We start from the raw sequence: 20,939 nt of genomic DNA on the forward strand, positions 1-20,939 counted from the left end.
ATTAGGAATATGTAGCCTGCAAACTTTCCCCATAGGTGGAGAAAAAGGACAACTCCAAAATAGATTCTTCGTTTTGATAAACAAAAATGAAAGGCCTAGACAATGCGATAAACTAGTTTTTCCTCTCACTTTTACAAAGTCTGAAGGAAGCAAAACCATCACGCTTACTGCTACAACAGACTTGGAGGATGCTTTCTGAGATCTTAAAAATTACGGTGTTGTACTAATGTCCTGTTGTGCAACAGGCTGTGTGCGATTAAGGACAAGTCTAAAGGTTGTCTTATCATCTCATAGGTCATTGCAAGGAAAACTCTATTAAAGCGGACAGGATAGTTCACAGTGTGTTAGTAGTGACTAATGTGTATCCAAAATGGATGTTTCTTATTTTATGACGTGCTTGTATAAGTCCCACGAGAGACTGTCATACAATGGCAAGTTTGCTAGACAGGCTTGTCTAGGTCGTATCCTCTAGACCATGAGAAGATGCTGCTTCATGGGAAGGGACAAGAAACCATAATTTATGCTTATGGGATGAGCAGTCCTGTGCAGGAGTATTTTGCTAAGCCCACAATTAGGGGTTGCCTGAACTCAGGAGACGAAGTACTTGCTCCTTTGAGCTCATGGATGAGTTGGTATCAGTAGATCTGGACGACTACTGTAAATTGGTATTGCCCTTTAGGCATGCTGGGTGGCAAAAATACTTGTTTCTAGAGTTTTGACTATGATTGTTACCCCATAGGGAGTGCTGGGCATCTGCAAGCTGCGTGCAAGGCAAAGTCACACCCCGGAGATATTTTGTGGAAATCCTGCTCAGTGACGTGTTTGTTGTTTCTCCTCAAATTCCTCATCAATATATTCTCCACTAATAAATCTTTTAATTGCTCAACCAGCTCTGTAGCAAACAAAAGTACTGTTGGGGGGAGTGTTTGATTGCAACATTTTTTTTTGTAGAAATAATTATTAGCCAATAAAGTTGGAAGGAATTTGGCAGAGTTAAATCTTCCACTGGGACTGGGTGCTTCCTCATTGGATCCTCTTGAAAAGACTCAAATTAATTTTGCCTTTGCCATGATTTGATTAGCTCTTGTTTCACATGTGGTTGAGCTTCAGAAGAGATTTATGTCTGTGTAGCTAACCTGTGTAATAGCACTTGTTGCTCCTTTTGACTTTATTTAACACATTAAGTACACTACATAAGCATATTTTAAAGACATGTAAAAAAGCAAACCTAAAGAAAAGATTTAAAATACTGACTCACACACATGATGTTGTTGTGCTTCTTTCCTTACTTTGACTGTATGCAAGAACATAATATGTTTTGGCCAGGCCATTGTCAAAACAGACGGAGATTAATTACCACGGCCATTTGTTCTGTTATAAAAAAAGATAAAAATAACTCATGAGTCATGACAACAGCGAATACTGTGGAGCCAAATCCTGCATCCTGTTTGCCATTTTCTAGCCTCAGCGTAGAAGAAAAGATGTGATTTTGAGAAATGATCTGATGCTATCTTTAGTACCTCTGCAGTGTTTACACAGCTAGGGAAGCTGGTGTCTGGCATTGCCTTTAACGACATGCAGACGTGGTTTGGGAGGAGAGTGTCCTGCTGCAGGCTGTGGAAATGGAGTGTTGCTGGATGGGGCTGGGAAGGGGCTGTGTACATCAGTAGATACGGCTGCAGGGCAGAGACATAACCTTAAAACACGTCAGGACTCAGAAATTAGAGGAAAACCTGTAGTTTTGCTCAAGCAGAGTCCATCAGCATGTGCTTGGCATTTATTAGCATGTTGTCATGGGGCCCTGACCACATGCTTAGGCGCTATGTGGAGTCTTCGAGTGAGCTTTGGAGGGTTGGGTTTCATCCCACCATGTGGGACTTGTCCTTCCATGTAGGGAACATGAATAACAGTATTCTGGCCCATTTGCTGGTATAACCTTAGTGTTTCTGAGGTTTCCTGCCCTTGTATTATTACTAGCATGGACAAGGAGACGGACTTCACCTCTGAAGCATTTTCATGTCTATAGGTCATCTTTGCATGGGCAAGAGATCACCGTAGTCTCCCAGGGAGCATTGTCACCATCTTTCATGCAGTCTTAGAGCTTCAAATCCAGCAGTGATGCTACCCACCGAAACACCGCAGAAATACGAGCTGATGGGTCTGCATCGCCCTGCCACAGGCTCCGTACGCTGATACAGAAGGAGGGAGGACACAACGGTGATCCTGCAGCTTAGCCCCAAGAAGCTCCTTGGCAAATGGTGGCCTCACCAAAAACCAGCACTGGTAGCACAAGTGAGCCTCATCTCCCCTCCTGCCTCCTGCAGGAGAGAGGGAACCTGCTTAATCAGCTCCAAATCTTGGATTATTTTATGAACGAAGATTTGAGTGCAGAGGGGAAGAAATCAGCCAGCTCTCCGGTAAAGTGGGCACTAAGCAAATAAGCTGATAACATTGGCAGAAAAAAGGAACATTTTAAAATGTGATCTAGATATGCTTGAAACCATCTAAAGCCTTAAACCATGTCAGAAAAATAATTCACAGTGCTCTGCTTCAACAATTGTAGCTGTTTCACCATGGTAAAAGACCGTCTTTTAAGAGAGATGAGTCTGTCATGAATTAATCATGCTACCCTACCTGATAGCACTATGCTGTGGCTGTGCCAGCATCTGCTGAGACGGTCAAGGACCATTTATTGCTGTTCCCTCACAGGGGAGGCACGAGCCAGCCCAGGGAGGATGGGTTTGGGTCTGTACATGCTGGAAATGATGGTAGTGGAATGTGTAATGCGGCTCTGCAACCCATGGGGTAGGATGCTCAGCCACAAAAAAGGCTGCCATCACCTTGTCACTTTTTGGGGTAAGAGAGCAGCTCTTCCTTGCCTACTTTCCATTAAGCAGTTACAGACGCAGCACAGGGCCATGTGTCACCAGCAGCCTGGACCTGGGGCTCCATATTGTGCGGTTGGTAGGATGCTCCCTTTGCACCATCGATTCCCAAGCTTTCCTCAGGTGTTAGCAGGGGCCAGGGCCAATTTTTAACACAGTTATCATTCTGGGAGAATGAATTTAATAAGGTATGGCCATGCCCTACCTTAGGGACAGGGATAGGCATGGTTTATTTTCCTGGCACAGATGTGGCCATGCACTGGAAGGAGGACCCAGTAACCTCAGTGGGGCAGGCAGCAAGCAGTAAGCAGCTCTGGACTCTACACCCAGGTCCAAGGACTGCTCAGATATTTTTCATTTAACTGTGACTGGATATAATAAACAAAGACAAACCTGACCAGAGCCTCCTAACCTCTTCCTTGCAGTGCTACTGTCTGCCTGATCTGGGGACGGGGGGGGAAGAGCTGAGTGCCTTGTTACTACAGCACAAAATTGGGCAGCTCCTGCTCCAGGCACTGCTCCTCAGCAGAGAGCTATGGGGATGAGTCTCTTCCAGCTCCGACTGTCCCTCCTCTTGGTTTTTATGGGGCCAAGTGCTCTGCTGAGGAGCTTGAGCCAAAGATGGCCAAAGACCAAATACGTCACCTGAGTCCCGTTGTCTCTGGGAGTGTGGTGATGCCAGACAGAAGGCATTTGAGGTCAGCCCTGCACGTGTGACATGAGCAGAAAAGCATCAGGACGCACTTTTTTTTTTTTTTTTTTTTTTTTTAATTTTGCTGGCACACGTCTTGTGTGTCAGGTCATTCCTTCACACATACGCATGTGTGCACTTCATTACAGCTCCTTGTCTCCCTCCCTTCCTCTGCCTTGCCCCGCTTCCCTGCAGTATCCTCCTTCCACCCTGGGGCTTGGAAGCTGTGCTCAGCCTCTGCAAGAAAACTGCTTCCAGCTGTGGGCTGTGACAGGCTCTCAGCCGCTGTGCAGCTGTTCTCGGGCTTCTGCTCCCTAAACCAACGGGACGGGTGGAGAAAGGCTGATCCTTACTGCTGACTGTCTTCAGAACCAGTTACCCGAGCCCGGGTTTGGAGGTTGCCTTTGGACACTGCCAGCAATAGGCACAGGACCCTTCTGACAAGCTAAATCGACGTGCAGGGCTACAAGAGCTAAAGGAAGATTTCAGCAAGGTGGGTCGTAGCAATCTGGTGTCATCCGTTAATGCAAGAAGGGTCTAATGGCTGCTTGGGGAATCTCCCCTTCTTGAAGTAAATTTGGCAAAAAAGGATCTTGTATGTGCTGTGCCCAGGCAGCTCTCTCTGTGGCATGTGCTTTTTCCCCATTTGGTTACCGTCTCAACCTGTTACTGACTCGGTCTGGTTGGATGTCAAATACCATCAAACTCCCAAGGAAGCTGTTCAAGCCTCCTTAAAGCGCTCTCTCTGGCTTTGGTCAACCAGCCTTGGATACTCCGGCCACTGCAGGTAGAATTTCTCTGCCTGAAATGTCAAAATTCCCGTGAACCATTTCAGCCAGTTCCTACGGCAACTTTCTTTTTGTGCCAAGGGCTCTTCTCAGCAGTGTTCAGACAGGTTGAGTGTCTGCTTCTCCTTGAAACCAATGGGACAGAGGTGCTGGATTTGTGTTCCTGAAGACACCAGAAATAGGCCAAGTACATTGGGTGATACCAAGAGGAAGACCTAAGTGCTTGCAAGTGGGACTTGCAGAGAATTTAGCTAGCTCGGCCCAAAAAGCTCTCTGCAGTCCTTAGGCCCCCTCATTTCTTTGTCACAAACATGCCCAGAACTGGCCTAGGCCAGATGCTTCTTTCTAGTCTAAACACCACCATGATATGCACAAGCCAAAGTGTCCCCAGAAGGGCCAGGTACGGTATAGCCCAGCCCCCAGTTTGAAGTTCAGCACAGCATTTATGCTTCAAGACTTTTGGAGGTACCACTCAGTATCTCTGCACCCAAAGGCAAGGAAGTCCTTTAGGAAAAATCTGTCCCTTACAACACCAAAGGGTTGGCAACCTGCTGTCCTGCTGAAGAGGACTTCCTAGCAGGTAGGTAGGTGCCTCCCAACCAACTGGCATCTCTTGACCTCTCCTGGCCAAGTCTTTCTCATTATTTTTGTTATCTTTTGCTTGGTGTTCCAAGACATGTGTCTGCCTGGCTCAAGCTTTTGCTGCGAACCCGTGTTCTTCTGGCTGATTCGGCAGTTTCTTCAATTACTGTCACAACCGCCCCTTGCGTGGCCGCATCGGCTTGGCTGTGCTCCTGCGATCACTCATTACTGCTGGAACAAGGGAAGGCAGACAGACGTTTGTGCATTCTCTGGTGATGCACAATCTGCGTCCTGTGGTCACTGGGTAACTGTAAAATTAAAACAGATCCTTGCTGTTAACCAAAAGGCATTTGCAATAAAAGGAAGTTAAATACAGTGCGGGAGGGGTTGTTTTGCTGCTAACAATACATTATAGGACCTGCTAGGAAATTGGATTCACTACTCTATCCTCGCCCCCACAATTAAGTTCACCCCCAGTTTAATGTGATTTAGAATTAGGTGGCATATTTTATGTTGATAGTAGGTTCAAGGACTTTTTTTTGCCTGGACTTTGGTAGCATTGCCATTATTAAGAATGACAGAATAAAATCCACAGGCTGTGCTATAGCAAACATGAAATACATAAAATACAATTCTTGAGCCTCCTTTCCTCTCTGTGCAATCCTTTCATGAGGTAGAGGATGGCCAGCTACTCCCACCTTCCTATCTAGAGACCAGGCAGAAGGCCAGAGCCAAAAAATTCTGCCTTCACTGCAATTTGGATGCTTTCCAGGCAACAGAGCGATGCTGGATTGCCAATCCCTGGGACTGGCAAAAGTGTCCCCAAAGGTCCAGACCTTCAAATTCCTGACAATGCTGAAGGTTTGGCATCTCCTCCAGAAAGGCCCTTTGTCATACAGAAATGACACACTTGTGTGACTAAACATCTGCTAGCACAGGGACAGAAACTGGCTGGGGCCCTCTACAGCAATGACCGTCCATTTAATACATGGGGTGAAAACCCCCCATGGGGGTGATGGAGAGAGGCTCTGAGAGGTGCAGGGTTGGGGTTTTCCTGGCCTGGAGAAAAACAAGGTTTGTGCTCTGCTCCAGGTTACATCTTCAAGATCTTTGCTCTGGCTCCCTGAGGGAGTGCTTCAGCCCTGACACAGCTAGGGATGGTGAGGCTTTCCTTCTGCTCTCCCAGTGATCTGGGTCTCTTCATTAACTGCTATGCAGGTTGGTGACCCTGCAGAACTCAGCTTGGCCAAGGCTCCAAAGTGAGTCCTGTTAGGATGCTGGTCAGAGGTGCACACGACCAAAAGAAAAACGATGCAGCTATTACATGGTAATGAGGCAGGTTTCTGTAACACGAGAAAGCCCAAGGCTGGGTTTAGACATGTGAAGGTGCACCACAAAGCAATAGCTTTGGGATTTAGCCCACAGAGCTGAGACCTGTCAACCCACCTCTCCCGTTTCCCAAGTCACCAGGCGATGGTGCAGTCAGGGTATTTGAGCCATGTTTAGCTCATCAACAGTGATGAAAAATAAGTAGTTTGATGATGGTTGGGTAGGTTCTGTGCTCAGAGCTCCTTCACTCCAGGTCAAGAGAGTGATTTCTGAAGCACGTGGGATCCATCGATGTCTGAGAGCTGGGAGACCTTAGTATTTAAGGAACTCTCTCCTCTTTCACCTTACTGCTCCTAGGTTTTGTCTTGTTTTCCTCTAAACTTAAAGCAAGAAGACCAGCATTGCCTCTTTTCAACTAAAGCACCAGGAAAAAAGGGCATTAAAATCTTTGGGGTCACTGTTGTAGCCAGGATGAGCTAAGGACGTAGAAGCAGCATGGTTTGAAGGGAGAATATCTTTGAATAAACCAGCTGGAAAAGGGAGGTGTGATTCTAGTTTCAGAGTTCAGGGCTTCATGAGTATCCGTGTTCTCCACCTCTATGGTCTAATGAAAGACCCGACCTCTTCCCAAACCCTTGAAAGTGCTTTGGTAGCAGCACAGACCAAGGAGGGACAAGCCTGTTCTGTGCTAGAGATTAATTTGGTTGAGTTCAAATTAAGAAAGAGAAGTAGGGGGAAACAATCTATGGAATAATTTAACTTCTATTTATAGTAATTTTATGGTCTGCCATGCAGATTAATTAATGTGGCCAGTAAACTCACTCTTTTGTTAAGGTCCAGCTACAGTGATGGTCCTGCCCAAACCCTAAGATAATTCATGAACATTAATGGATAAGAGAGAGACAGCTTTGAAATCAATGCTTTACACAAGGGCCAGATATTATAAAGATCAGTACAATAATTAGTTTTGAAAGAAAAAATCATACCGTTGAATTACTCCGGGGGTGCCTTTGTGTCTGAGGTTCAACCAGTGGATTCAGTCCTTTTAATCAGAATTCATTCTGGAATAGATTTTGCTGGCCATAGAGCTAAAAACATAATCCTGGCTGGCTCGTTCAGCTTTATTAAGCATCTATGACTATTTTTCAAAAGAGGATCTCTTTCTTCTCCTGACAGAAAAGCTCATCAAATACAGACAGGAGAGGAGAGGAAAGGAAATCTCAGCTTCATTGAAGTTGAAGCCAAATCTCCCATTGCTTTCACTGGGGCCACAATCTCACCTAAGCTGCATAACACGCTTTAAAATGCTACTGGCATGATAATTGTACAAAATAGACGCCACATTTCTTTTTTGGGAGAGGGGAGGGAGTGGGAGGAGAAGAGGGCAACCTAATACACATGTTTGTCTGATCCTATGAGGCATTTACCTGTAGCATGTACTTGGCAAAAGATCTGATATATGAACTGAATAAATAATAAATAGTCTGTGTTTCCCCGCGTCACAATTCGTAAATGCTTTCAATGTACATAAATGATCTTAAAAGAGGTACTTACATTTCCTTTGAGGAATCTTTAAGGAATCCAAATACATCCGAACCACGGTTGTAACTTGGAAACCTGAAAGTGATCTAATGAGACAGACCCTGTCTAATCTGATATGTGAAAAACCTTTGACTTTTACTTGAAAACGAGATTTTTCTAAGCCTGACACTAAGGCATCTCTTAATAAATGACAAAGAAAACCCAGAAAACACCCCCCAACAACTGGCAATCAAACCCACTATGAGTAATCATATCAGCAGCAGAAGTGATGCTGTAAAACACTGCTTGTACCCACTTCTTTACCTTTTCACCTACTGCGTGGATCACAGTTAGGCCTGAGGCAGCAGGAATTGGTGAAAGCCACCTCATTTAAATACATCACAAGAATACTGAGCCATCGTCTAGCTGGAGGGGAGAGGAGACACTTACCTAATGGCAGTGCCTGTATACAAGCAAAAAATGAAGCTCCTCTTTATCCACTGCTACTCCCCTTTGCTTCCAAGTCATTAAGGCCCTGATTCAACAAAGCACTTAAAGGCCACGCTGAACTTTTAAAGCGGTGGGACAATTGTATTTAGTGGAGATATAGGGATGGATTGGCTTACGTCTATGTTAAGCACGTCTTTTAAGTCCTTTTCTGAATCAGGGTCTGATCTCGCTCCCATGTGCGTTAATGTGAGTGCAAGTCTTCAAGACCAGCAGAACCAGGTATTCTGTTATTCATAAGCAAAGGTACGAGCTGGAGTCCTGGAAAGGCAGAAAGTACAAGTCTGGAATCAGTTATAAGGACACTTTGCTTTTAGATGAGTATCTGGCTATTTTTCAACATGCATTTCACTCAACTAAGAAAATGGGGGAAAAGTTATTTGATACTTCACTTTTAAATCCTGCTTGGAAGACAGGTGTTGCTTTGAACCCACAGTATAGAAGATAACTGCAAGCTGGATTCCCAAGATGAATGTGAGGCAGATTAAGTCCAGACCACAATAATGTCATCTTCTCCAGCAACATCACTGTCCTGGGATATCGAAGGCAAGCCAAAGTTCACACACTAGTTTAAGATACTGCTAGCTAGTTTGCAGCCAAAACAAAAAGTTCAGACATGGGTTTTGATGCATTTTATTTAGAAATCTATGTTCAGGCCATGTTTGCAAGAAGCAACGAATCTCCAGCGTTTATCATCAGGGGCTCAGATCCAGTTAGAACCACAGAATCATAGAATCATTTAGGTTGGAAAAGACCCTTAAGATCATCGAGTCCAACCGTTAACCCAGCACTGCCAAGCCCACCACTAAACCATGTCCCTCAGCACCACATCTACCCGTCTTTTCAATACCTCCAGGGATGGGGACTCAACCACTTCCCTGGGAAGCCTGTTCCAGTGCCTGACTGCCCTTTTGGTGAAGAAGTTTTTCCTAATATCCAACCTAAACCTCCCCTGGCGCAGCTTGAGGCCGTTTCCTCTCGTCCTATCTCTTGTTACTTGGGAGAAGAGACCGACCCCCACCTCGCTACAACCTCCTTTCAGGCAGTTGTAGAGAGCCATAAGGTCTCCCCTCAGCCTCCTCTTCTCCAGGCTGAACACCCCCAGCTCCCTCAGCTGCTCCTCATAAGACTTGTGCTCCAGACCCTTCACCAGCTTCATTGCCCTTCTTTGGACACACTCCAGCACCTCCATGTCCTTCTTGGAGTGAGGGGCCCAAAACTAGTTGAGTCGGTTTGAGGGCCTAGTTATGGGTAGTTGCCTCATGTTAGCTACTTGCCTTGGAGCACTGCGGACCATGTTTCACAGTTGCTTTAAGCAGACAATGAAGTGGGACAGCCTCTGACAGAGGCAATTCCGCCCCACTTCTATCTTCATAGAATCATAGAATCGTTTAGGTTGGAAAAGACCTTTAAGATCATCAAGTTCACTTGCATTTCCTACCTTGAAAGTTGGCCCAACTCACATCTGTACCGGGGATTGGACAACCGAGCTGGATTAACACATTTTAAACCAAATGTGGCTGCCCCAATGCTTGCACCAGCAAACAAGGGTGCAAAAGCAGAACAAGCAGCAATGGGCAAGGACAAGATGCTCCTTCTGTTGGCACTGTAAGTCTCTGCTTAAGGAAGCCAGAGAACTACAGTGCATCGTGGCCATTGCTGGCTGGAGTGACTAATTACAACGTTAAAACAGTGCTTATTTCTCTGGAGATTTGCCATGTTTTGAAGAGCTGGCTCCAGCTCTGTTGGCTTTCTCACAGGGAACCTCCTGTGCCTTAGAAAAGTCTCCCCCTTAACTTTAGCTCATGCTTGATTTTTGTTATCTGTTGGGTATGGATGAGACACTCAGCTGTTACAACTTAACGCTGCTGTCCTGATAGCTTTCCCAGGTACCTGAATCCAACTCAATTGAAGAAAATGACAGTCTTATCAACTCCACGGACTTTGAAGCAGGGTCCAGCTACGGGATTGATCCAATATGTAAATGCCAAGTCTGATTCCAGGAAGGGAGGAAAATCATCAGCTGAAATTCTTTAAGGACTTGCAGATATATCTTGGCATGCTAAAGGGAAATGAAGGAATTGCTCAGGGAGAATGTTAAATAATTTTCAAAATAATTGTTAGCACACACAACACAACCCCCGTCCCACCTCTGTCACTCAGTCAGGTTATGGTTTACCCAGTGCAGTAAACTGTTAACTAATTTGCTCTGTTTGTGGTTATACTTACTATTGTTCTTGGAATCAAAGACCAAATTAGTGGCTGACTTCAGAAGTTTGAAATAAGAATTTGGTGTCAAGGTGTGCTGGTCACTCTTGTGTCCACCAAACATGTGTATTCAATTACAAAGCATTTTAGAAAGAGATTCAGGGAGCATTGTTTGGGACATAAACTGGGCCTAAGCCCAAGAAAGAGATCTAGAAAGCCCAAGCTCCATCACCACCTGCTGTTGGAAGCATTGACATCTACCAGCATCCAAATTTGGTTGAACGTAGCTCCTAAGCGCTCCAGTTTAAGCTACTACACCTGAATTCCTTGATCTCGGGATGTCCTAGCCAGGCTCTGCTGCTCCATTCACAACCCTCTGGATCCAACAGACACATGCAAAGAGCATCCAGTGTGAAGTTTTCGGGGTGATTTCAGCAGATCTAAGACTGGCTGCCTTAGAGTGGGCACTTTCTGTCCTCTGGTCGCTAGAGTCCCGGTTACACCAGGGCTCGTTTAGGACCCTCAGCAGTACCTGACACCAGGCCTTCTCCAGCACTCTTTTTGAGCTCGAGAAGCACCACCGGGCCTTGAGGTTCACCTTCTGAACAAAAAGGGTCTCCCCTTGGCTCACAGCAGGATTTCCTGGCAGCTCGGGGCAGGTAAAAAGCCAAAGCAGGGTACAACTGAGCTTTAAGTAAGGCAAGAAATTCTGTTTCATTAGTTTTGTTTCATTATTGAGATAGGCAGAAACTTCAGGACAAGAACTCTTAACTAGAGAGAGGGAAAACAGTGACCTTGCTTAAGCAGTCTAAACAAACTGAACTGGAGAAAACACTGAACAAACCTGCAGGTACCTTTCAAATAAAATAACCTCGTATCTGCTGCGTTCCATGTCACAAATACATATCTGCTACAATTAACAATTGGTTAATTGTATGCATTTCAAGAAAGAACAGTGTCTTTTGCAATTTATGAGTCCTTCTGAATTTGCCATTAAAAATATTTGCTAAAGCAGAGTGTTTGAATACCTGTCTAGCTCCAAAGCTGTCAAAAATACAGGAAACATCAAAGAGGCTCTGCTGCAGCCCTAAAAAGAAAGGAAATAATTGTAGTTGTGGTATTGGTAAACCTACAAGGGTTTTCTGTTAATATCTCTAGCTACCACACAACCACAAAAACTGTCATGATATGCATTTATATGATTTTTCCTTTTGGGTATAACCATCTAAGCTAAAATACCCCATATGCTAAAAGATTAATGCTTAATACTTCTTTCCAGATGTGCTCTGGTTTAGTTAAATATTTAACACATTTCTAGAAGTATGTAGTCTATAATTGCATTAATACTTCAGATGAATGATGTCCTCGTGAGTAAAGGGAAAGATATTCCAAGGCTGGCTGTGTACCTACTCCCGCCAGCGATCAGCAGAAATCAGACAGGTTGCCTTTAAAAAATCTGATTACCATTTGACAGCATTTAAACAGCTACACAACCACAACCCTGACAGCGTCCCCCAGTAATCCAGCGTCCCCAAGGCCTAAACAAAGTGACGTTCTGTAACACGGTAAAATTGCAAACAGTGAAGTCCTCATTTAAATTCAAATATGTACAAGCAAAATTGCATGATGCATGCAACTGGATGTATTTAATTGCTGAATTCTGTGCTGTTAACAATACAGTTTTGCCTTTTTCCTTATGCATTTCCACAAACAATTGCTCAAAAGACCCAAAGCGTAAGAGCTGGAAATAAAATGGATCCCTGAAGAAGCGATGAACGCCTCCACAAAAACAAAAACATGAAAGCAGTCCTCTAATGAGATGCCTGACTCTGGCAAATGTGTGCATTGAAAGCATTGGGAATAGCTGACAAAATTTTAAACAGTAATGTCTAGCTCAAGTGTGGTCTGACTAAACAGTACTCAGAGAAAGATTTTGGGTGAGATTTAGGAAAGTACCTCAATGAATAGGAAATAATGCATTCAGCCCTTTCAATAATCCCATCCTTACCCTTCAGAAGAACAGTCAAAGCAGTGAGAAAATGAAAACCTGCTGAGATGTGGTGAGAGGATAGGAGGAGTAAACAGGGAGCTTTTCTCCACCCCACTCCACAGCTGCTCTGGGCAACGAAGCATGCCGAGAAACCAACTCTCAAGGAGCAACAGGAACTACTACATGAATTCACAAACCATGACCTGGAGGTGCTTTGTAGACACCAGCTGATCAGAGGCAGCACAGAGCAAAGGACAATTCTAAAAACTGAACAAGCAACTGAGTTCCTGTGCTTGTGATGCGTAAGAGATATGGACATAGCCTCCGCAACCATCTTCCACAAGGTCCGGGCCAAGGTAGAACTGTGATGTGACCCAAGTCCTTCAGCCCACTGTATGAAAGTCAGCAGAAGAAGGTTCATCAACCAGATGGAGGGAACATGCACCATGCACGGATGATTTTAAAAGCATTAATACTTAGAACATTTAAGGGTACATTTTCTGCTGAAATCTACGGGAACCGTTAGGCTATGCTGAGTGCTTTTATAAAACTTAAACCTACCCTGTTTCAGGATGGTGAAGTTACGCTTACTGTCAGTATGACCATTTGAACATCGTGATAAAAATGGGAGTGTTTAGTCGCATACACAGAGGAGAATCGGGAACATGATATTACATGGACCACATTATCCCGCACAGGTCCTTCCTATTCCAAATTACAGTCTTGGAAAATAAAAGCAGAAGCAGGGAAAGGGAAGAAAGACAATTTACCAGAAACACAGAAGAGGCCTGGGATAGGGAAGGATTCAATTTTAGTTAAAAGAAAGGCATTTTATTTCTTAATCATTTTTTAACATTCCAGGTTTATTCAAAAGACATTATTCTGCAGGCATGTATCTTACAGGTCTTAAGACTGATAAAACACTAGGACTAATGTGATAACCCTAGCAAATGAAGACATGGCTAAAATCATACCAGAGTGATATTTTTTTTTTTCTTTTAATAAAATTTTGGACATCTCAATCCAATTTTTAATACCGGCCAAAGCCATTCATACCTAGAGCATTTGGAATAGTCCATTACAGGAACAAAACTTGACAAGATGAAAACAGCAGACTACACTTGATTTTTTGCAACTGATGGCAAAAGCTGCTGGAGAAGTAACTGTACACTTTAAAAATGTTACATCAGTGATGAACGGAATTTTGTGCTTTAATACTTTGCTTGAAAAGTCTCTTTATCCAGCATGAAGTCAGCAAATCTCTGCTGGAGCTCCTTTTCTCTCTCCTGCTGTCGCTGCACATCTTCTTTCAGACACTGTAAGGAAAACATAATAAAAGCAACCAGTCAGTTTTTCCAATAGTCACACCCATGAAGATCTTTACCAAAGGTTATATTTTAGTTCCTTCAGAAGAAGGGGTCAGAACTGAGACAGGACATTGCTAAAATTACTTATTTGAAATATAAATGTAAAACAAAGCAGTTGATGTAGAGTATCAAGAATCACAGTTATCTTACTTCAAACATCAGGTATCTTACCCTGTTTTTGACAGCAGTTAATATCAAATGCTTCAAAAGGAGAGAATTCAAATTGGAAACCTGCCACAAGCAGCACATTGTATTTAACAGTTATCCATAGATTCTTCTTCCATGAGTTTGTTCAAAACTGGTTTTGGGTAACCTTCCTAATTAACCCTGCATCCTGCCACCAGGCCTTCCACAGGCCTTCTTCCACTAACTACACAGTGCATGAAGGAGAACTACTGCTCGTCCTAAAACTGCCAGCTGCTAGTTCATTTGATCTCCCTTCACTCTTTTATCAGAAGAGACAGTAAATGTATTGAGGATTAGCCCTAAGTAAAGTGCCATTTACCAAAAACAGGTGCTATTAGTAGCTATCAAGCTATTTAATACACTTTTACTGTTAACTTTCACTAAATCAATTAATCACTTCTGAGCTTCTAAACACATCTATCAGCATTTCTAAACTATCTTCACAAAATGAGTTTTAAGAACTGATACATTTTGTCTTTTTTATAGCAAGTGGTTGAGAAGATTTGAGACTCAATGGAACCTTCTCTTTTGGAAGAAAAAAAATTACAAAAAAATTGTGCTCGGGTGAGTACTTGTTTCTTGGAAAGCAAGACTGGCACTGGCTCAAGCCTAGGACTGAGTCTTGGTTGAGGGTTGCCTTGTTAGCTGAATAAAGCGGAGAAGAATACCCTGGAGATCCTTAAACTGAGAACAGTGACTTTGAGGCATTGTTTTCAGGTATCGCAGTGTACCTGTTTCTGTTAGTTCTGGGCTGAAGCTAAGGCTGTTTAAGAGAAAAGGATAGCTTCCTCCTCAAAGCCATGCCAACCAGTTAGAGGCCAGTAAGGCAGGTGGTGGTATTCAGGAGCAATGGTCCAGATCACACATGCACACGTTGTTAGCCAGCAACAGGACTGCAGGCAAATGGCCTGAACTCTGACGGCGGCTCAAAACTGTAACGACGACGGCTCAAAACTGTAACTACGGAGCAACTGCTCAGCTTCTGAAACTGAGAGCCATGTTTAAATCAGTACAATAACCCCATTTCAGTACTGGCTTTCTGAAAGTCCAACCATCTGCAAGTCTGACAACGTTAGCTTCAGGGAGTAATACAATCAACATGTGAAAAGAAAGGAGAATCTCCTGTAGTATATGCTGCCATTTGGTCCACTGACTTTTAAGGAAGTAGGAGGCTTTACAAAAGTTTCAGATCTACCCTAAGTTCTAACAGTAATTAAAACCAAAACAAGCCAAATTAAGATAGATATGGAACTTCTGCTGATACGCATTGCAGAAGATTTATAAAATAAACCACACAAGGAAATAAAATAAAAACAACGTTAAAGAACACACTAGTAGATTAGTCCCAGCTTCTAATATATGTATCACAGAATCTTTAATATTGAAGTGAACAGCAAAGGAGTCTGGTAATAGCCAAACGTATAATTTGAAAAGACCATTAAAAACTTGATACAACCTCAGGCTGTGAACCTCAGAGCCCATGCATTGTAAAAACATCTTTTCCACAAAGTGCCTGTATTTGACCTAAGGTATTACATTTAGGAATCTCACCTCCAGTCTCCGAGGGATCGCAGCATCCTCATGTTTCTTCAGTTCCTCAAAAGTACGTAGCTCCAGATGTGCCTGTTCGATTTGGTCCCACAAATCATTCAACTGTTTGATGAGGCCCATTGCTCGAGACTGATAACCACCAAGCAAGATCTTCAGCTTCTTCTCCATCTTGGCAGCCCTCTTTGCTTCAGTTGTCATGTGACCTCTGTTTATCTGTTAGAAGGAACCCAAGAATTGTTTTATTTACCTACAACTCAAAAGTCAAGAGAGAAAAAAAAAAAGTAGTAAAAATATATCTGCGGAGCTGTATCGAGTAGATCGAGTTCTTTGATTTCTATTAACAAATCATACTGCACATTTTACAACAACCTAGATTTCTGGATTAAAACCTTTACAATGTAAATACATTATTCCAGGGGTGATGTCCACTAGCCAAAACAGGGGTGATGACACACTACATGAGTACAGCTTTATAGACAGGAATTGTTGCAGTTGCTGAGCTAAGTAAGCAGCCAAGTCGCATGATAGCTTGCTATGTCACATCCCACTTACACAGATGGTCTTTGCCTTAGTAAAGGAAAACTAAATAAATATATGTTCCTCCTTTTCAAAATTATATTCTTAATCTGCAAAACCAGTCACATCTTTCAATCCTTCTGCCTATCCCAAAAGGATTCACCTAAATTGTATTCCATAAAGTAAAAAGGCAATTGGGAATGCTAAGGCAGCTCTGAATCTGTCTCTCTGTTGCAGAGAACCATAATGAAAACGTTTAGACTGGTCTGAGTGGCAAATGAATGGCAATGTTGGGGCATGGAAGCACTGCAAGGAACAGCAGAAGGACTATTAGAACGGTAACCAAATCCTACCACCTATCTGCATGCGCTTCCTCAGGACAGCCATATCAGGAGACAAAGGACTAAGCCTAAATCCTGGTAACTCACAGAGGTGGGACAGGATGGACACACCACCTACTGTCTGCTTCTACAAGGTATGAAAGGCAAATAAAACCAAAAAACCCAAAAAACCAAAAAAAACAACAAACCAAAAAAAAGAAAACATGGTCACCATCCCAAGAAGAACCCAGGTGCCATGACGAGAACTCCACAGGTGGTGACCCTTCATTCCTAGTGTCATCATAAAGCATCTCAGAAAGATTGCTTGGATTCAAATGTCTCGGTAGCTGAATGCTGGACAGATTAGTTGATTAAGTGTGCAAAGTCAGGCTGGACAGGGCTTTGAGCAACCTGAACTAGTGGAAGGTGTCCCTGCCCACGGCAGGGGGGTTGGACTAGATGATCTTTAAAGGTCCCATCCAACTCAAACCATTCCATGATTATGCATCTTAGTGTTTGTAAGCATGTGAGTATGAGACTGCAAATAAGTGAAACTGGTTTTGTCTTAAATTAAACCTCGCCTATCTGTAAGATCTCCCATTCTGCTGTACTACATTGCTATAATGTTGCAACATTATTCCCTCCTGCACCATGGCAGAAACCTGGAGCTCCCCGGAGGCCTAACACTGCTTTTCCCCAGGGCTTTTCCCTTACAGATCTCACAGCAAGAAGGTAAGATTATCTCTAGCTAACAGACAAATACTGAGATAGCACAAGGCCAGCGGCAAAAGCCAGAAGCAAACGCCCACAATTTACAATCCAACAGCATATACAACAGATATGATAAAGTGATGTGATTAAAATGTGGTATCAAAACCACAGAGCAATTGGCATGTTGGACATGAAGCTCTCCTTGCTCTATCACTTGGGTAAGCACTACCTGGTATGCCCTGGATTTAGAAGTCTTAGTTTCCCCAAAATTGTCCAGGTCAGTCCTCCAAAACCATAATCCAGACATAATCCATAAACAGACAAGTGATACAAAATACAAAATTCTGCCAACTGTGACACAACACAAATAAACAAGCATATTCATGTTCACATGTTGTAAATGTTTTATATAACATTTATAAATAGCAAAGGTAACAGAAGCCTTTGCATATTTTTATACCTGTATCCAGTGGGGCAAAATTAAATGTGCAGTAAAAGCATGAAATAGCTATCAGCATTTTTAAAGCCTGATAGATGGCATCAAAGAAATCTTTAACACCGAATCACAAACCAACAAATAACACAGGACTATACCACTGAGCAAAACTGTGGAGAGGTGTAGCATTTCACATCTCTAAATATGGACATAAGGCTCCTGGTTCTTTTTTTTTTTAATGCTCCTTCCTTTAAAAAAAAAAACAAACCACCCTTTTTTCAGAAAGCTTTGTATGAAAGATGCCAAACTCAACAAAAAAGGCATCAGGCTTCTCGGATTTTGATTTTTGCTACAGTTAAAGACATATTAGTGCAGGAGACGAAGAAAAATGTTTAAGTTTCTCAATTGTTAAAATATAAAAGCCTAACTTGGAACCACAGTGGCTAAATCACCTATCCTTGCCTCGTTTCTTTAAAAATCAAAGCTCTGCTGGTGAATGTTCTTACCTACAAAGGAATTACCACTGATCAGCCAAAAAGCAGAAGCTTTTCACTGCTTTGAATCCTCCAATTACCCACAATACCATCTTTTACCAATGAAACTGAACTCCATTGGGAAGGAACTACTGTCTCATCTGTCCTTTACAGTGGTAACTACAGTGAGCCAGACAGCCCCAGACACTAGGACTGGTGCAGCCATCACAGTCTTATGCACCGAGCTATTGCAAAATGCATTTTCATCAACCTTTCAACCATCCAACTTTATTAAAGTACACTCTATTATAGAGCTGCATGTTTCTGTAAAATGCCCAACTCCTTAACAATTTATTCACTCATTTAAAACAGTTTTAGTAGGTGGTGTGGAGATAAACAAAGTGAATGGTCAAGGGAGCAAACTGTTAATAGGCGAATGAAAGAGAAATTTGACTTTCTGAGCTGTCTAGTTTGCTCCTGGGGAGAGAGATGCAGACTGCTATGCTTTTCAGATTCTGTTTGCAATGTAGACTTAAGCTATGCCCAAGGTGCTTTAAGCATACAGAAAGGCGCCTCTTTTTCAATATTTATATAAATCTAGAGAAAATTAAATAAATAGATTAGGGATTTGTGAGGATACTCTCTGATGGAAAAGTATGAAAGCTTTAAATGTCTTCACTGGTAAATAATATGCTATTACTGCAACAACAAATACAGCTGTGCGGTAAATGAACTATTTTCCAATTACTGTTTCTTGGATGAAAAACGTGTGTTGAGAGCCACTGACATTTAGAGATCATGGAATAGACGGATGCATAGGCAAACAGAATTTTCTTTGTAACAGAGGTGTAATGTAACAAAGATCCCATGTTGTTTCACAGCATTACAGACAACACAGAGTATGCTTGGTGTGAAACAAAACTTCAAGCACAAACTCAGGCTGGGTGGAGAATGGATTGAGAGCAGCCCTGAGGAGCAGGACTTGGGAGTGTTGGTTGATGAGAAGCTCAACATGACGTGGCAACGTGCACTCACAGCCCAGAAAGCCAACCGTATTCTGAGCCGCATCAAAAGAAGCGTGGCCAGCAGGTCGAGGGAGGTGATTCTCCCCCTCTACTCCACTCTCGTGAGACCCCACCTGGAGTGCTGCATTCAGGTCTGGGGCCACCAACATAAGAAGGACATGGACCTGTTGGAGCAAGTCCAGAGGAGGGCCACAAAGATGATCAGAGGGCTGGAGCACCCCTCCTATGAAGACAGGCTGAGAGTTGGGGTTGTTCAGCTTTGAGAAGAGAAGGCTGCGGGAAGACCTTATTGCAGCCTTTCAGTAATTAAAGGGGGCTTGTAAGAAAGATGGGGACAGACTTTTTAGCAGGGCCTGTCATGACAGGACAAGGGGTAATGGTTTTAAACTAAAAGAAGGTAGATTCAGACTAGGTATAAGGAAGAAATTCTTCACTGTGAGGGTGGTGAGGCACTGGAACAGGTCGCCCAGAGAAGCTGTGGATGCTCCATCCCTGGAAGTGTTCAAGGCCAGGTTGAAGGGAGCTTTGAGCAACCTGGTCTAGTGGAAGGTGTCCCTACCCGTAGCAGAGGGGCTGGAATCAAATGATCTTTAAGGTCCCTTCCAACTCAAACCATTCTATGATTCTATGATGCATTCTACGATTCAATCAGAATGTCACTTTTCTGTAACAGGTTAAAAAAGACCATTTAGAAAAGTTCCACTATTCTGTCATTCCAAGTGAAGATATGTCAACAACCTCATTTTCTAATAAAAAGTTAAACACTGAGTACCTGAGAACATGAAATACAGTTATAAGCGCTATCTCCACCGTACAGAAAAGAGACTGGATCAGGGCATTGCAGTCAGAAGTCCTGAATTCTCTGTGTGCTCCAAGTATCACCAGTAGCAGTGGCAGTAGTGGGTTGGTTTTGCACTTTTACACACTTCAGTTGGGATTCACTTTGCCTGGCTTTAGACATCAACACCTGAGCTTGTCACCCAAGGTCTTTCCATCATCAGGAGAGAAGGTGGCAACTCTAGGGCATGGCGCATCTGATCCAGGGCCTCAGAATGAGACTAAGCATGCCACTGAAGTGCTCTGCACTGACTAAGATGGGAGCACAGACTCCTTGCTCAGACACCGTTACCATTGGTCAGGCAGACCAATCCCCCCCTAAGTGCATATTGTTTTAATGTATGAGATATAATAAAGCATTTTTTTCTCCAAGAAAAACCAAAGCTAGTTCAAATCTAATGCTCATTGTAGTATCAGACCCTGATTATTCAAGCACTCTTGAAATTTTCAGCCAATGAGAACTGGACTTAGTATTTCCTAGTTGTTCTGGATATAGATTCTTAACTTTTAACTACTAGAGCTCCTTAGATTGTATACTGCTATTCAGCCCTTGCTTTTCTACTCAGTTCCTTGTCTATCTTGGATTATCATATGCCTCACTGCTGTAAAAAGAAAAATAAGAAGGGGGGAAAAAAAAAAATAAAAAAAGAAAAAAGCCTCCCTAGTATCTAAACCCAGAAATAACAGCCCTTTCTTCCTTCTCTGCTTATAGAGAGAAATGTGAACACTCACCACCTTTCCTCCTCCCTCCCAACTACAAGATTTTAGGACCTACTACGAAAAGGTCAAAAGGAGGTCTCAGCTTTTGTAACAAATACTATTTATTAAAAATTGCTGACTGCTGCATTAATGCCAACAACTGCATATAATTTTAGTTCAAGCTTCGTAAAATTTTAAGGCTCAGATACCAAGCTAAAAATTCCAAGCAGTTATGCAGAGGTGTGTTTAAACAGTAGTCTACATTATTTGCTTAAAGCTAAGAAATAGATTTCAGTAAAATCTGACAACCATTTCCC

The 20,939-nt window shown here is 43.0% G+C and overlaps 1 protein-coding gene and 1 long non-coding RNA gene across 3 annotated transcripts in view; both read right to left on the reverse strand.

Annotated features, from left to right (window-relative positions):
* Positions 1 to 8,345: 8,345 nt before the first annotated feature.
* Positions 8,346 to 11,601, reverse strand: LOC309587951. Its single transcript, XR_014227634.1, has 3 exons — positions 11,540 to 11,601; positions 10,197 to 10,365; positions 8,346 to 8,564 (listed from the first exon to the last, which is right to left on the reverse strand). It is a non-coding gene; the product is annotated as an uncharacterized lncRNA (long non-coding RNA).
* A 999-nt stretch (positions 11,602 to 12,600) lies between these two features.
* The window catches only part of CDC5L (cell division cycle 5 like), a 36,899-nt gene continuing 28,560 nt past the window's right edge, over positions 12,601 to 20,939 (reverse strand). Inside the window, exons 15-17 of one of the 2 annotated variants that reach the window (XR_014227633.1) lie at positions 15,606 to 15,818; positions 13,558 to 13,817; positions 12,601 to 12,892 (exon numbers count right to left, since the gene is read on the reverse strand). Coding sequence is in view for 1 of the 2 variants with exons in the window: in XM_082306585.1 (XP_082162711.1) it covers positions 13,713 to 13,817; positions 15,606 to 15,818 (318 nt within the window). In the remaining variant the exon portion in view is untranslated. Of the gene's footprint in view, positions 12,893 to 13,336; positions 13,818 to 15,605; positions 15,819 to 20,939 lie in introns of those variants that run through there. The other variant, XM_082306585.1, reaches the window with a different exon arrangement.

This window comes from Platalea leucorodia (genome assembly GCF_965183815.1).
Source record: "Platalea leucorodia genome assembly, chromosome: 3".
Lineage (NCBI taxonomy): Eukaryota > Metazoa > Chordata > Aves > Pelecaniformes > Threskiornithidae > Platalea > Platalea leucorodia.